General features: G+C 36.1%; 2 protein-coding genes across 2 annotated transcripts; both read left to right on the top strand.

The window, feature by feature from the left end:
* The first annotated feature begins 5,831 nt into the window (after positions 1 to 5,831).
* Positions 5,832 to 8,201, top strand: LOC131659186 (uncharacterized). The gene is made up of 2 exons (XM_058928414.1): positions 5,832 to 5,943; positions 7,795 to 8,201. Exons 1-2 carry the CDS (start codon positions 5,832 to 5,834, stop codon positions 8,199 to 8,201), a joined length of 519 nt encoding a protein of 172 aa, XP_058784397.1.
* Positions 8,202 to 11,087: 2,886 nt separating this feature from the next.
* On the top strand, positions 11,088 to 12,895 carry LOC131659177 (uncharacterized). Its single transcript, XM_058928405.1, has 3 exons — positions 11,088 to 11,912; positions 12,002 to 12,486; positions 12,559 to 12,895. Exons 1-3 carry the CDS (start codon positions 11,088 to 11,090, stop codon positions 12,893 to 12,895), a joined length of 1,647 nt encoding a protein of 548 aa, XP_058784388.1.
* Positions 12,896 to 13,676: the final 781 nt, after the last annotated feature.

Raw genomic sequence — 13,676 nt, 5'->3', positions numbered from 1 at the left:
CCGATCTTTATATAGGACAGGTTGAACCAACTTAACTTCAGTGGGGAAGGTACTTACCTACAAACTTCATGCAAGCCTCTAAACCTAAGGACACGTGTGTGACTTGTCTGTGCTTGCTAATAACCCTTTGGTTTTCTTGCAGGCTTTTCTTGTGGGACTCACTCGTCCTTACTATCTTACGCTTTGCCTGATGCATTACATTCGCATAACATCATGACATCATGACATCATAACATAACATGATTAACTAACCCTTTCAAGGATCTTAGGGATTTAGGGCGCACAATTTCAGGTGCTCTTATCAAGGACTGAACTCTTATCTAGGGGCAAGAGAATTTATTTTCCTCTGGCCACACACCTTCCAATTCAAAGACTCGGTACCTATCAAGGGGCAAGAGGATTTATTTTCCTCTAGCCATGTACCTTCTAATTCAGAAGTATCCCGAATCAAAGGCGATGACCCACTCGATATGGTGAGCTTGATTCCCATCGAAGGACATCCGAGAATCAAAGTTCTTCAGACAAAGATGCGACCAAATCATTGTCTAATGTTGCTAACTAAATTCCTAAAGATCCTTGAAAAGACTGCATTTGCATTCATAACATCACATAGAACTAACTTTGCCTTTCAGGTTGACCAACTGGTCAGACAAATACCATCAACAAATCAATCTCTATCAGATGAACATTCTGGAAGCTTGACCCCCAGACTTCTGAAACGTTCTTATTAGATACACATTCCGGAAGCTTGAATCCCGGATACTCTGAATCTCTACACCAGTTCCACAATAACGACACAAGCTAGATGCACCTAAGCGTCAATTCACCAAAATCAATATGTCGTCGGCTCAAACATTACAACATCTATTGAAGATCGAATTGATTACTCTGAGGGACCCTCCTAAGAATTCTAACACCTCCACTCCTGGCTATAAACTCAATGTGAGGTGCGCATACCATTCAAACATTCCTGGACATTACACAAACAATTGTTGGACATTGAAGAATAAGATTCAAGATCTGATCGATGACGGGGAAATCAAATTCAACCCTCCTCAAAACTCCTGTGATGATCACCGCTCCTATGCCTAGTCATGACAAGACTGATTGACGTCTAGACGAACGAACTTTTGAATCATTAGACTTATTTTCATGCCCAATTTGTATTCTGTTTGTTTAGACATTTGACTCATGATAGACATTATCTGTTTTAATAATCATCATCAGTATATTGCATATGTTTGTCTTGAATAAATTATTTCGCTATCACTCATTTTAAATTATGTCTTTACTTTGCATATGTTTTGTGATACTCAACTCCTGCTAAAGCTGTATGCCTTTTGAGGGAGGATGACGAAAATGATACCGCAACCTCATACAATATGCTTTTGAACAGACTATGCTGACGATGTACAAGCATTGTTTCAATTCCTAAACAGTGGAGATATAAGGATGTTAATCCCTCGTCAACCACTTTGAGCCTAAGAAGTAGAAGTTTCTTTCTTGTACTAATTAAAACCCTTGATCATAACCTGGGGCAGGGTAGTTCTCAGTTAATTTGGTTGTGCATTCTATTTTAAGAGAATCATTCAGTACACCTTTCAACAAAGGTTTCAATCACAAGCGTTCATCTGCACACATCAAAGAAGTGTGGGAGATGTCAATCAAAAGCCAAGGATGGTTCATCAATCATTAAGCAAGGCAGTCAATATCTTTCAAAAAAAATGAAAAAACATATACACAAAGAAAAGCCTGCTAAGTCAAAAATCAAAAAGAAGACTTAGGCCAAAAAAATCAAGGCATCCCGCTGACTGTAAGCTCAAAATAGATGAAAAAAAAGAGAAGTCAATAAATTCCTGAACAACACAATGTTGTGACTACCAAAAGGAAGAAGTGACTGCCATCTCAAAAGTTCTCTTTGCTTATGAACCATCATCATTATCAAAGGTGCAAATCCAAAAGTCTCTTGGAACCTGAATGCATAAGTTGAATTAACTGAGCTTAGGACTGAAGATCATCACGAAGAGGGGTGGGTACAATCAAATTTTGAGCCATTATCCTTTGTTTCTTAAACCGTGAACCAAGCCACGTTACAACCCTTGAAAGTCCTAATTGAAGCATGGTTAGTTCGAAAGCATACTGTCACCAAAAAGGTATTCCGACTCCTTAAGGTTTACTACAAATGCTAGGTTGATATCCTGTTTTTTACAAACATCAGATTTTTATCATGATTTTACATCTCTAGTTTTAATGTTTTTCAAAAACTCAAGACAGACGTATGCATTGCATCTCATGAATTCATTATTAAACATATTCTGCTACATAATTTCAAATGTTAGCATCAGAAAGAACTTGCACAGGGTACAACTAATGACTCAAAGTTATCCCGACCAATAAGCAATGTCTCCTACGTACACAAGGGGCATGACACGTTTTGCCCAAATCAATCTGGAGCAATCAAGTCAAGATTCGAAGAATCTCTCAAATGCCAAAAAGGCATACATCCCAAGTGGATTTCAAACTATTTCCCAATCAATCTGGGGCAATCCAGTCAAGATTCGAAGAATCTCTCAAAAAGCCAAACAGTCAGGGGCATCATCCTAAATTTACGATTACCAGGGGCATGTCGCCCATAGTGCACATCTCATAAAGTCCTCGCGAGGCGAATCTTCCCAAAGTTCCTACTAGCAGGGACAAATCTATGCGAGTCCAGTTGATACTTCGATCAATATTCATTGGCATGTTCTAATCAACACAAATCCAGGAATGGTAGTTACTATAATACTGGGGGCAATGTTCAAGGCATCCATGCCTTTCCACAGCTCCGACTTCACAAGATCATATCCCCACAGAGTAATTCTCAAGAAGATATCTTCAAACATACTCGTCCCGACAAAGACATGACTCCCCAACAGAGTTTACACCTTCAACACTACCGGTTCTCCAACACTTTGCTCTTCTCCAACATGGTGTATTAATATCTCTAATCCCCAATCAGGGTACATCAAGTTACTGATCATCCCCAAGCAGAAATCATAAATCCCCAACTGAGTATCTTCAAAACAAAATCAGGCATCAGAGTCGCAACGACCTAGAGATTTATTTTCTCAATCAAGATACTTCAAAATAGCATAACTCATGTTCATACATCATATATCATAGTTAATTCATAACATACATACGTCTCATGACATATGCATAACACTCTCATTCATTTCAAAAAATTTACAATGCATGCATCACGACATTGCATAAAATTAATGTTTCTTTTGCAGTCTACTTATACATCTTCTAGATATAGTGCAGATATAATCAATTCAACGATTTAATTCTGACACTCATTCAAGACAGAGATTTAGTTCTGACACCTAATTTTGGATATCCTCCAAAGATGGTTCAGATATAATCAAGATAAAGATTTAATCCTGACACTTAATTTTGGGTTTCCTCTAGAGATAGTTCAGAAATAATCAAGACGAAGAGTTAATTCTGATACTTAATTTTGGGTTTCCTCCAGAGATAGTTCAGAAATAATCAAGACGAAGATTTAATTCTGATACTTAATTTTGGATTTCCTCCAAAGATAGTTCAGAAATAATCAAAACGAAGACTTAATTCTGATACTTAGTTCCGGGTATTCTCCAGAGATAGTTCAGAGATAATCAAAACGAAGATTTAATTGTGATACTTAGTTCCGGGTATTCTCCAGAGATAGTTCAGAGATAATCAAGACGAAGATTTAATTCTGATACTTAGTTCCGGGTATTCTCCAGAGATAGTTCAGAGATAATCAAGATGAAAATTTAATTCGGATATTTAGTTCCGGGTATTCTCCAGAGATAGTTCAGAAATAATCACCCTTCCCAGATCTAATTCAGGTATTACGAACGGTACTGACACGATCAACTCTCAAAGATCTAATTCGTCTACTACGAACAATAATGACACGATCAACACTCAAACAACTAATTCTCAAACACTTCAAACATAATCTAATGCATGACCTACTAGATGGCATCTTTAAGCCCATCCCCATCATACACCTGGATGGCATCTTCAAGCCCATCTCCGACAAAGGTCCCTACTTCAGCAAGGGCAAATTTTTGGGTATTCTAGTGTTCAATCCTCATCTACCTTCAGACTCCGACTGGCGCACAAACCACTCTACATCTTCAGATATAAGAAAATTGAACAGGGGCAGCTGTCATACCCCAAATTTGCCCATACTATTTCTCTTGTTCAAATTCAAATCAAGGTACAATGTTCAAAGACACCTCTCCTAAGCAAGGATTAGGGTTTTGTTGTTCTGAAGGAAAATCACTGAACCAAAGGCTCCAAGGTATCCCACATGGTCTATTATACCCCACACTACCTCCATGACAAGTTTCAGGTCTTAATTCAAAAGATTGATCATTCAATCGCTCAGAAAGTCAATAGTCGACTGGTTTGACTTAAAAATCAACTGTGGTCAAAGTACAGCCAAAACTCCTGATTTTTTGTCAACATCCTCATATTGAAGTATCATTCACCATTTGATCAAGAATTAATCATGGTTCATCAAGGAAAGATCAGAAATCAGCAATTCAAAAGTTTCTAAATTAGGGTTTTCATGGGAGAAAGTCAACTGAACTTTGACCAGCCATAACTTCCACATGAAACATCAAAAATTTCCCATCCAAATCTCATTTTGAAGGAAATTGAATTCTCTACATCTTTGTCTCTCACATGCCAAGTCCAAAAATGCTTCATTTGAGAGATATGAGCTAATACATTACAGGTCCTTCTAAAGGATCCCCAAAAGGCATTTTTTCTCAAAGCTCATAACTTGAACATGGTAGACTCAATTGAGGTGAAACCAAAAAGAGCTGTAAGAGGACTCTTTAAGCTTTCTAAAAAAGCCCTAGAACATGTTCATATGATGAAAATTGAAGGAGATATGAGGCTGAGAAGTTGGTCGATTCTCAAGGAAAAAACACAAAAACCTAATTGCACAATTTGGTGTTTTTGGACTAATGGGCCTAAAAGATGAATCCCAAACGTGTCCATAGGCCATATAAGGACTATTAGACCAATTATTTCTATTTTATTACATTTATTTTTATTTACTTGAAGTTTTATTCACTTAAATATTAATAAATTAAATAAAATACAAAATAATTTGTTTTAAATCAAAGATTGGGTTCCTAATTAACTTCAATCACCCAATATGCCCATTTATCACCATTTAGTGAATTTTATTTCATTTATTTTGAATTTATTTATTTAAATTTGAAATAAATCAAATAAAATCAAATTTAAATTGATAAAAGATTATATGACTGGATTTTCAAATCAAAATCAATCCTATATCAATTATTGAGACCAGAAATATACGTAAAAGGATGGAAAATAGGATGAGCCAAAGTTGGAAGGTTTATGTGCAATTCTAAAATCAAATCTCTTGATTCTAAGTCACACGTTTTCTTTCCAAAATCATAACCCTAGCATGCTCTCCTATATATATCTAAAGCATTCAGCACATAAGGGAGAGAGAAAAAATTAGGAGAAGGAGGCAAGTGTTCCCAAAACGTGAAAATTCACAAAGAAGTGGCGCATTCCAAAATCCTCTATCCAACAAGTATCAATCAAAACTAAGGCTTTAATCATCATTCTGAAGGTCCCAGGAATTGCTTCCATCCGTTGCATGAACCTGCCAGTGCCTAGAGACCGCCCTCTCAAGCAAACCGTGTGATCCAATGCGGTACACCCAACGAGGACTATGGCGCACAACACACAAGGACCCTCAGATCTATTTGAAGCGTGATCAAACGGTTTAAAAACGATGCCTCACCATGGATTATCGGAGACTCACCACACAGGATCAGGCGCACCTTGGACTTCCTCTTAATGGGCCTGGACGTTTTTTAGCTCTTTACACCCTTATTCCAGGTTGCACCCCTCCAGGTTTCTTAAAATCATTCTCTTTATTTTTTTTTCTTTTTATTTCTTGTTATTAATTTGTTTAATTTATTTTGCATTAAAATCAATTATTTGAAATACAAAAAATAGGTTTAGGTTATAATTATTGAAATAATTTTAATTAATCTAACTTTGGTTTAATTTTAATTAACTTTAATTTAATTAATAATGACAATTTAGACTTAGGATTGTTTTCACTCATTTTTAAACTCTAATTTCAACTCGCGATTCTCTTCTCATCTCCACTCAATGATTGTCGCATGCGTGTTTTAATTTTTAATCCCTGTCATTTAAATTCTAGCATTATTTAATTTTTACCATTTATTTATTTATGCTATCCATTTATTCATTTATTTTCTGTCATTTAAATTCTAGAAGGTGTATAGGTTGCAAAGTTTTTTGATGTAATAGTTAATTAGGATTTTATTTCTTTGCATTTACTTTCCACACTTCCCCCGGTTTTTATTATGTAATCCCCCATCCCGAAGCCTTGTAATAGCGTAGACTTTATTTTCTGCATTTTACTTTCCGCAAATTATAACTGCTATTAACTGCGTGGTTAGTAAAATAGGGAGTGGCAAGATAATTAAATTGAACGTAACTCACTAATTCAAGATAAATTTCTGAATCAACCACATGATTGCTACGCACACTCACCTTTAGGGTAACCACTCTTATGCTGCCTTCTCGATCAAATAGTCAAGTCCCTCCGAATATAGGGATACCTTAGCTTGCTGCCTTCGATCCAAAATCACCGTGTCCCTCCGATAAAATATCATAGTCCCTTCGAGTTTCCCACGATAAATATGATCTCGTCCCTCGATTAAATGGTGATAGTCCCTTCGATTGCTAAGGCATCCTTACTGTTGCCTAATGACTATTATATCCTTCCCTTAGACTACCTGCCCTCTTTATGGTAGGGACAGTCTTGTGGCGAACGATTATTCTCGATGACCCTTCGATGACCCGCACATCCAATTGAAAGACTTCCTGCCCTCTCATGGTATGGATAGACCCTTTCAAATGAAAGACTTAAAGAACAAGAAAGACGAACTTAGGGTAGGTAGTTCTTAATTGCTTGCTCACAATCAATTCAAAAATCGAATGTTTTTTCACACTTCCTATTTTCAAAATACTTTCAAACAAGGCTACGCTTATTTACAAGCTAAAGTCCTTAGCGAAATCTTTTTACTATTCACACACGACACTTCAAACTTTTCAAAACAAACAAGTGAGCTAAGCAATTAAGAGCCCATGGATAACCATGGATGCAAAGGGTGTCTTACACCTTCCCTTTGTATAACCTACCCCCGAAGTCAATCTCTTTTCAAAGGTCTTTCCTGTTCTTTTTGCCTTTCCAATTGGATAAAATAAAAGTCGGTGGCGACTCTTGCTATCCGCACATTTCAAATAAAGTCAATTCACCGTATTACAGCCACCATAGTCTTAATATTGATAGTTTGAATTGCAACAAGGTATGATAATATAAAATACTAATATCCTTTATACTAGCATGCCACTGTAATATAGATTTTGATATTGCATCAAGTTATGATAATATAAAATACTAATATGTATCCCTTATACTAGCATGGCACTGTAATATAGGTTCAAGATTAACATTAAAGATGCAGTGAAAACTAGTATAAATTTGAAAAATTGAGGGGGTTCAAGATTAACATTAAGCCATAGAAGTATTTAGTTTTTTAAGTCTATTTTAATTTCAATTTTGTTCAATGAACCGATTTAGTTTAAATGAATCAATGAGATGCAGTTTTTACTTTTAAAGTTTCAATTTAACTTCATAGTCTCTTCTTCTGGATCATTAAATTTCAGAGATTAGGAGGTTTTTGGTTCCTAAAACAAGTATTGAGAATGTGAATGCTGTACAACCGGAAGCCAAAGTAGAAGAAACACAACCTAATGTGGAAAATGAGTTTAATCCAAATGAGATTGTGCGTGATCCAGGATGTAGAAAACAAATTCATATGTATGCTTCGGATATTCAAAACCAAGTGAGGAGACCATATATATTAAAGGGTCCAACGCAACCAGATTTAGCAATATTTCCTCGTACTCAATTTGGGAAGTATTCAAGAGCATTTTGTAAAGCATGGTATAAGAATTATAGATGGATTGAATACAGTGAGCCGAAGAATGCAACTTATTGTTTCTATATTTTTCTCTTTAAGTCGTCCGAGAGGGCCGAACACTTTGGTTATGAAGTCTTCAACAAAGACTAATTTAAAGATTGGAAGCATGCATTTAAAGGCTTTAAAGATCATACTGGTAGTCATGATAGTAAGCACAACTCATGTATGAAGCACTATGACGATTATAATAATCAGAGACAAAGTGTGACAAGTATCTTTGCTAGAGCAACTAGGGAATTAAAAGAATTGTATAAGATCTGTTTGACTTGTTCTTTAGATTGTACTAGATATCTCATAGCACAAGGCATTGCTTTTTGTGACCATGATGAAAGCTCTACTTCTCTAAAAAAATGGAAATTTTAAAGAGATGGTGGATTGGGTAAAAGCTAATGATGAAAAAGTGAGAGATGCTTTTGACCATGGTCCAAAAAATTGCATAATGACTTCCGGTGACATTCAAAAGGAGCTTGTAACGTGTTATGCACATGAAGTTACCAAGGTTATTATGAAAGAGCTTGATGATAGACAATTCTCTGTGCTTATTGATGAGTCACGTGATATATCTGTCAAAGAGCAAATGGCGCTGATGTTGAGGTTAAAAGTTGTATTTTCCAATTTCTATTACATATTATTCTTCATGCCTCCATTACAATGAGTTTGTTATTATACTTAAACTTGTAAATTTTGTTCAAAATTAGATGAATACATTTGACTTTTTATTTATAATTCTAGGTTCTTGAACGACAAAGGGAAAGTTGTGGAATGATTTATTGCTCTACATCATCTCAAATATACTACATCTGAGGCACTAAACGCTGCTCTTTATGGTATCCTTGATTGTCACACGTTATCTATTTCAAGGATATGAGGGCAAGGATATGATGGAGCTTCAAATATGAGAGGTGAATTGAATGTTTTACAAAGAAAGATTCTAGATGAAAACTCTTATGTTTTCTATGTCCATGCATCTTGCAAGAGGAGGGATGCTTTGACGGAGGAACAACACCAAGATATTTTGAATAGACTTCAGATTGGTGAGATATCTCAAGGAAAGGAGTTGCACCAATCATCTAGTCTCACTAGACCCGGGGATACTAAATGGGGTTCACATTATACTACCTTGATTCGTTTAAATCAGATGTGGTCCTCTGTGTTAGAGGTACTTAGTATTGTTGAAGAAGATGGACGTGGGCCATCTCAAGCGACGGATTTAATTGAAAAAATGGAGAGCTTTAAATTTTCTTTCATTTTGAAGCTTATGTTAAAGTTGTTTGGTATCACAAATGAACTTTCAAAAATCTTGCAAATAAAAGATCTTAATATTGTGCTTGCTATGGAATTAGTTTATGATGTTAAAGCTCGATTGACTACATTGAAAGAGAGTATTTGGGATGATTTTTTATTGATGTCCAAGAATTTTGTGTTGCTCAAAGTATTCAGGTGCGAAATATGGATGAAGAAATATCAGTTCGGGGTCGTTCAAGAAGAGAAAGGAGGAATGCCACTTATCTTCACCATTACCGTGCATATATTTTTTAGGGGAAAATACCCTTTTGCCTCCTTTAACTTTGGCTCGGGGTCCATTATGGTCCCTTAACTTTTAAAAAGTGCAAATCAACCCTTTAAGTCTTAAAAATGGAGCACGTTTGTCCTTCCGTCTGATTCTGTTAGTGAGCGTTCAAATTAAATGCATATGTGTCATTTTGTTTGTCTTACGTGGCATTTAAATGTTATATTCTTAACATTTGGGAACAAAACACCTCATTCTGAACATTTGAAGTACTTAGCCTTTGTGAAGAAAAAACTCGTGGTGCAGCGAAGAACATTGAAGGCGAATCGTCGTGCAGTGAGGAACGTTGAAGGCCATCCTCAAAGCATTTGCAATCAGGTTAGAAAGTTCATTATATGTGCCTTTCCTGATTGTGGTAGAAATAAGGGTTTTTGCCTGTTTTAGTGTTAGAATTTAGGGTTTTATTTTTCTAAATCCGTGAAATCCATGTTTTTACTTGTGATAAATGAGGGTTTCATTGTAAATCGTTTGTTTGCATGTATGTATTTAATCTGAGTAATTAGGGTTTTGCATATTTATGATGTTAGGTGAAATGGACGATTATATCGTACTCACAATTCACCATAGTGGTGAATTTGTTGATGGTGATCTTAGAGTTTATGAAGGAGGGGAAGTTTCTGAGTTGAAAATAGATGTTGACACATGGAGTTACTTTGAGCTGACAGGTTCACTCAAGTCTTTAGGGTATAGGGATTTTGAGAAAATCTATTACAAAGAGCCAACATTTGGGGTGCAACAACTGAATGATGATGCAGGAGCATTAGAAATAGCCGATCTGTATACGATTCACTTAGGTGTAGAAATTTTTATTAAACACACAATTGGGCAGCCTGAGTTTGTAGATTCAGTAGAGTTAGAAAATGTTGTAGTTGTGGAGCATGGTGTCTCTGAGGATCATGTAAGAAATGAGGAGGAGGGGGTAGTTGAAGAAATGCTTTCTAAGTTGCATGAAGAAGCAATCAAAGAAAATGGTAACTCTAATGAAGCTGATTTGGAGGCTGAGAAGATTGTGTTGGAGGCTGAGAAGGTTGTGTTAGAGGCTGAGAAGGTTGTGCTGGAGGCTGAACATGCTGAACATGTTGTTTTGGAGGCTGAGAAAGATTGTATGGAAAATGAGAAAGATGACAGCTCTGATAGTGGTGAAGTGGATGATTCCATAAGTAGTGATGATAGTGAATACAAATATGACAGTGCTCTTGATGTTGAATTTAATGATTCTTCTGATGGTTATGAAGATATATATGAAGATGAATTGGACAATCTAGCTGAAAAACATGAAGCCAGAGATGAGGGTGTTAAAATTGGGATTGGTAGTGAGAGTGAAGGCTTAGTGAGTGGGTGTCATAGTGATGACAGTCATGGTGTGCAAAAAAAAACATATCCCTATGTTTAAGAGTCAAAAGAATATGGCTGATTTCAAATGGGAGGTGGGTTCCTACTTTAGTTCAAAGGATGATTTCAAAGAGGCAATCACATCATATGCTGTTCGCAGTGGTAGAAACCTAAAGTTCACCAAAAATGATAAGGTAAGAGTGAGGGTAAAGTGTAAGGATGGATGTGATTGGGAAGCCTATTGTGCCAAATCCTCAAGGGAAGCAACTTGGCAATTAAGGAAGGTGAATGATGTGCATAGTTGCAGTAGGGATTATAATCTGAAAATGATGACTACCAAGTGGCTGAGCAAGAGGTTACAAAACTCCTTAAAAACCAATCCTAGGATGAAAATCAAAGATATCAAGGCAAAAGCACAAAAGAAATGGAATGTAGGTGTGAACAAAACCAAGGCAATTAGGGCAAGGGTTAAAGCAAGAGATATGGTTGATGGGTCATTCCTAGGGGATTACACCAGAATCTATGATTATTGTCATGAGTTGTTAAGAACAAATCCAGGTTCCACAATGAAGGTTGGTGTTGAACCCTCTCAAGAAGGCTCACAAAATCATTTTCCATACTTCAAAAGGTTGTATATATGCCTTGCAGCATGTAAGCAAAGTTTTAAGTTTTCTAGGCATGTAATAGGGTTGGATGGTTGTTTTCTAAATGGGCTATGTGGAGGGCAAATACTGGCTGCTATAGGTAGGGATCCAAATGATCAAATGCTACCTATAGCATTTGCAGTGGTAGAAGGAGAAAATAGGGACAGTTGGACATGGTTCTTGGAGTTATTGATTGATGACCTTGGTGGAAAAAATGAGTGCCTCACATACACGTTCAAGTCAGACCAGCAAAAGGTAACTTCTTTCTTTTGATTTCTATTAATTTGATTATGGTTTCTATTGATTCAAGTCTTTTGATTTCTGTTACTTTGATTGTGTTGCAGGGATTATTGCCAGCCATGGATGAACTGTTGCCCAATGTAGAGCAAAGATTCTGTGTCAGGCACTTGTACAACAATTTCAGGAAAAGATATCCTGGGAAGATGCTGAAGGAAATAATTTGGAGGGCTTCTAAGGCTACTTATGCTCAGGCCTGTGAAAGAGAGATGAAGAGGATGAGGCTGATAAATGAAGAAGCATACCTACATATGATGAAGACACCTCCAAGGTTTTGGAGTAGATCTTATTTTAGAGGGACTAATAAATGTGATGCTGTAGTGAATAACATGTCTGAGTCTTTCAACAGTGTTATTCTTGAGTCAAGGTCCAAACCCCTAATGACCATGGTGGAGGAGATCGGGACATATTGTATGGAAAAATGGGCAACAAATAGAATGAGGTTTCAAAAATTGGCTGATGATGATGTGTTGCATAACATCAGAAAGAAGGTTGATAGAACAAGTACTTACACAAATTCATGGATTGTGAGGTATGAATTATCTATTGTAATATGTAACTTTATCATCATGCTTATGTCTCTAAGTTTACTATTATTGTGTAGGATGTCTGCTGAACAAATATTTGAGGTTCATCATGTAGAAAACCCTGCAGATAAATTTGCTGTGAATTTGAAGGAATGTGTGTGCTCTTGTAGGAAGTGGGAATTAACTAGACTTCCCTGTGTTCATGCATTATCTAGCATTAAAAGTAGGAACTTCAAGGTTGAGGAATACATCCCTGCCTATTATAGGAAGTCAATGTTGGGTGTTAGAAGACCAACAACACCTTTTGTTCCCCCTGGACCAACTACAAGACTAAGTGCTGCTAAGAATATGATTGGCCCAACTACAAGGAGGACAACACCAACCAAGAGGACAACACCCAAGAAAAAAATTTAGGAGGACTGTCTAATGTTATACTAATGTATCTTAGTTTGTACTGGTGTCATTTTGTGTAATGGTCTTAACTCATATTTGGAACCATCTAATGTTATGCTTATGTATCTTAGGTTAAATTTGTGTCATTTTGTGGTACTGGTTATGAAAGTTATGTTGAACAAGGTTATCTTAAGTGTTGCTTATTTTCATGTTGAAAGTCAATTTGTGTACTGGTATTTTGTGTTACTTTTGCAATGTTAAGGCACTATTGACTGAAATTAAGTGTGTTACTTTTGTGTTACTTTAACAATTCTTCTTTTCTGTTACTTTTGCAATGTTAATACAGGATTAAACTGAAATTAAGTGTTGCAATGTTACAACAATTGGATTGAACTTAACCAAAATGTGACAACTGAAATTAACAAAAATTCCCACTTCATTATAGCTTAAACATTACATTACAATAGATGAAGAATTAAAATACAATAGTTCCCACTTCATTATAACTGAAATTAAGCATTTCATTTCATCATGAACATAATCACAAATGTTGCACCTAAAATAACAAACAACATCCAGAATTTTTTCAACTTCATAATCTTGTTTATCTCCTTCTTTAATTCTTCATTTGTCAGCTTTACTTTTTCAATCTCCATTGTTGCATCATCCAATTTTTTTGATAACTTTTCCAATATGGACATTATAATTTGCCTTTTGTCATCTTGAACATCCTCATAAAACCATTCAAAAAACCCACACCCAGGTTGACTTGTTCCCTGCATTTTACAAAGGACAGTTGGAA

This window comes from Vicia villosa, linkage group LG1 (genome assembly GCF_029867415.1).
Source record: "Vicia villosa cultivar HV-30 ecotype Madison, WI linkage group LG1, Vvil1.0, whole genome shotgun sequence".
Lineage (NCBI taxonomy): Eukaryota > Viridiplantae > Streptophyta > Magnoliopsida > Fabales > Fabaceae > Vicia > Vicia villosa.
This window is presented reverse-complemented; position numbering and strand designations above follow the sequence as displayed.

Coding starts and splice junctions, on each gene's coding strand:
- LOC131659186 (XM_058928414.1), top strand. CDS start 5,832: ATGGATTATCGGAGACTCACCACACAGGATCAGGCGCACCTTGGACTT. Junction 5,944..7,794: donor TCCAGGTTGCACCCCTCCAG/GTTTCTTAAAAT, acceptor ATTAAATTTCAG/AGATTAGGAGGTTTTTGGTT.
- LOC131659177 (XM_058928405.1), top strand. CDS start 11,088: ATGGCTGATTTCAAATGGGAGGTGGGTTCCTACTTTAGTTCAAAGGAT. Junction 11,913..12,001: donor TCAAGTCAGACCAGCAAAAG/GTAACTTCTTTC, acceptor ATTGTGTTGCAG/GGATTATTGCCAGCCATGGA. Junction 12,487..12,558: donor ACAAATTCATGGATTGTGAG/GTATGAATTATC, acceptor ATTATTGTGTAG/GATGTCTGCTGAACAAATAT.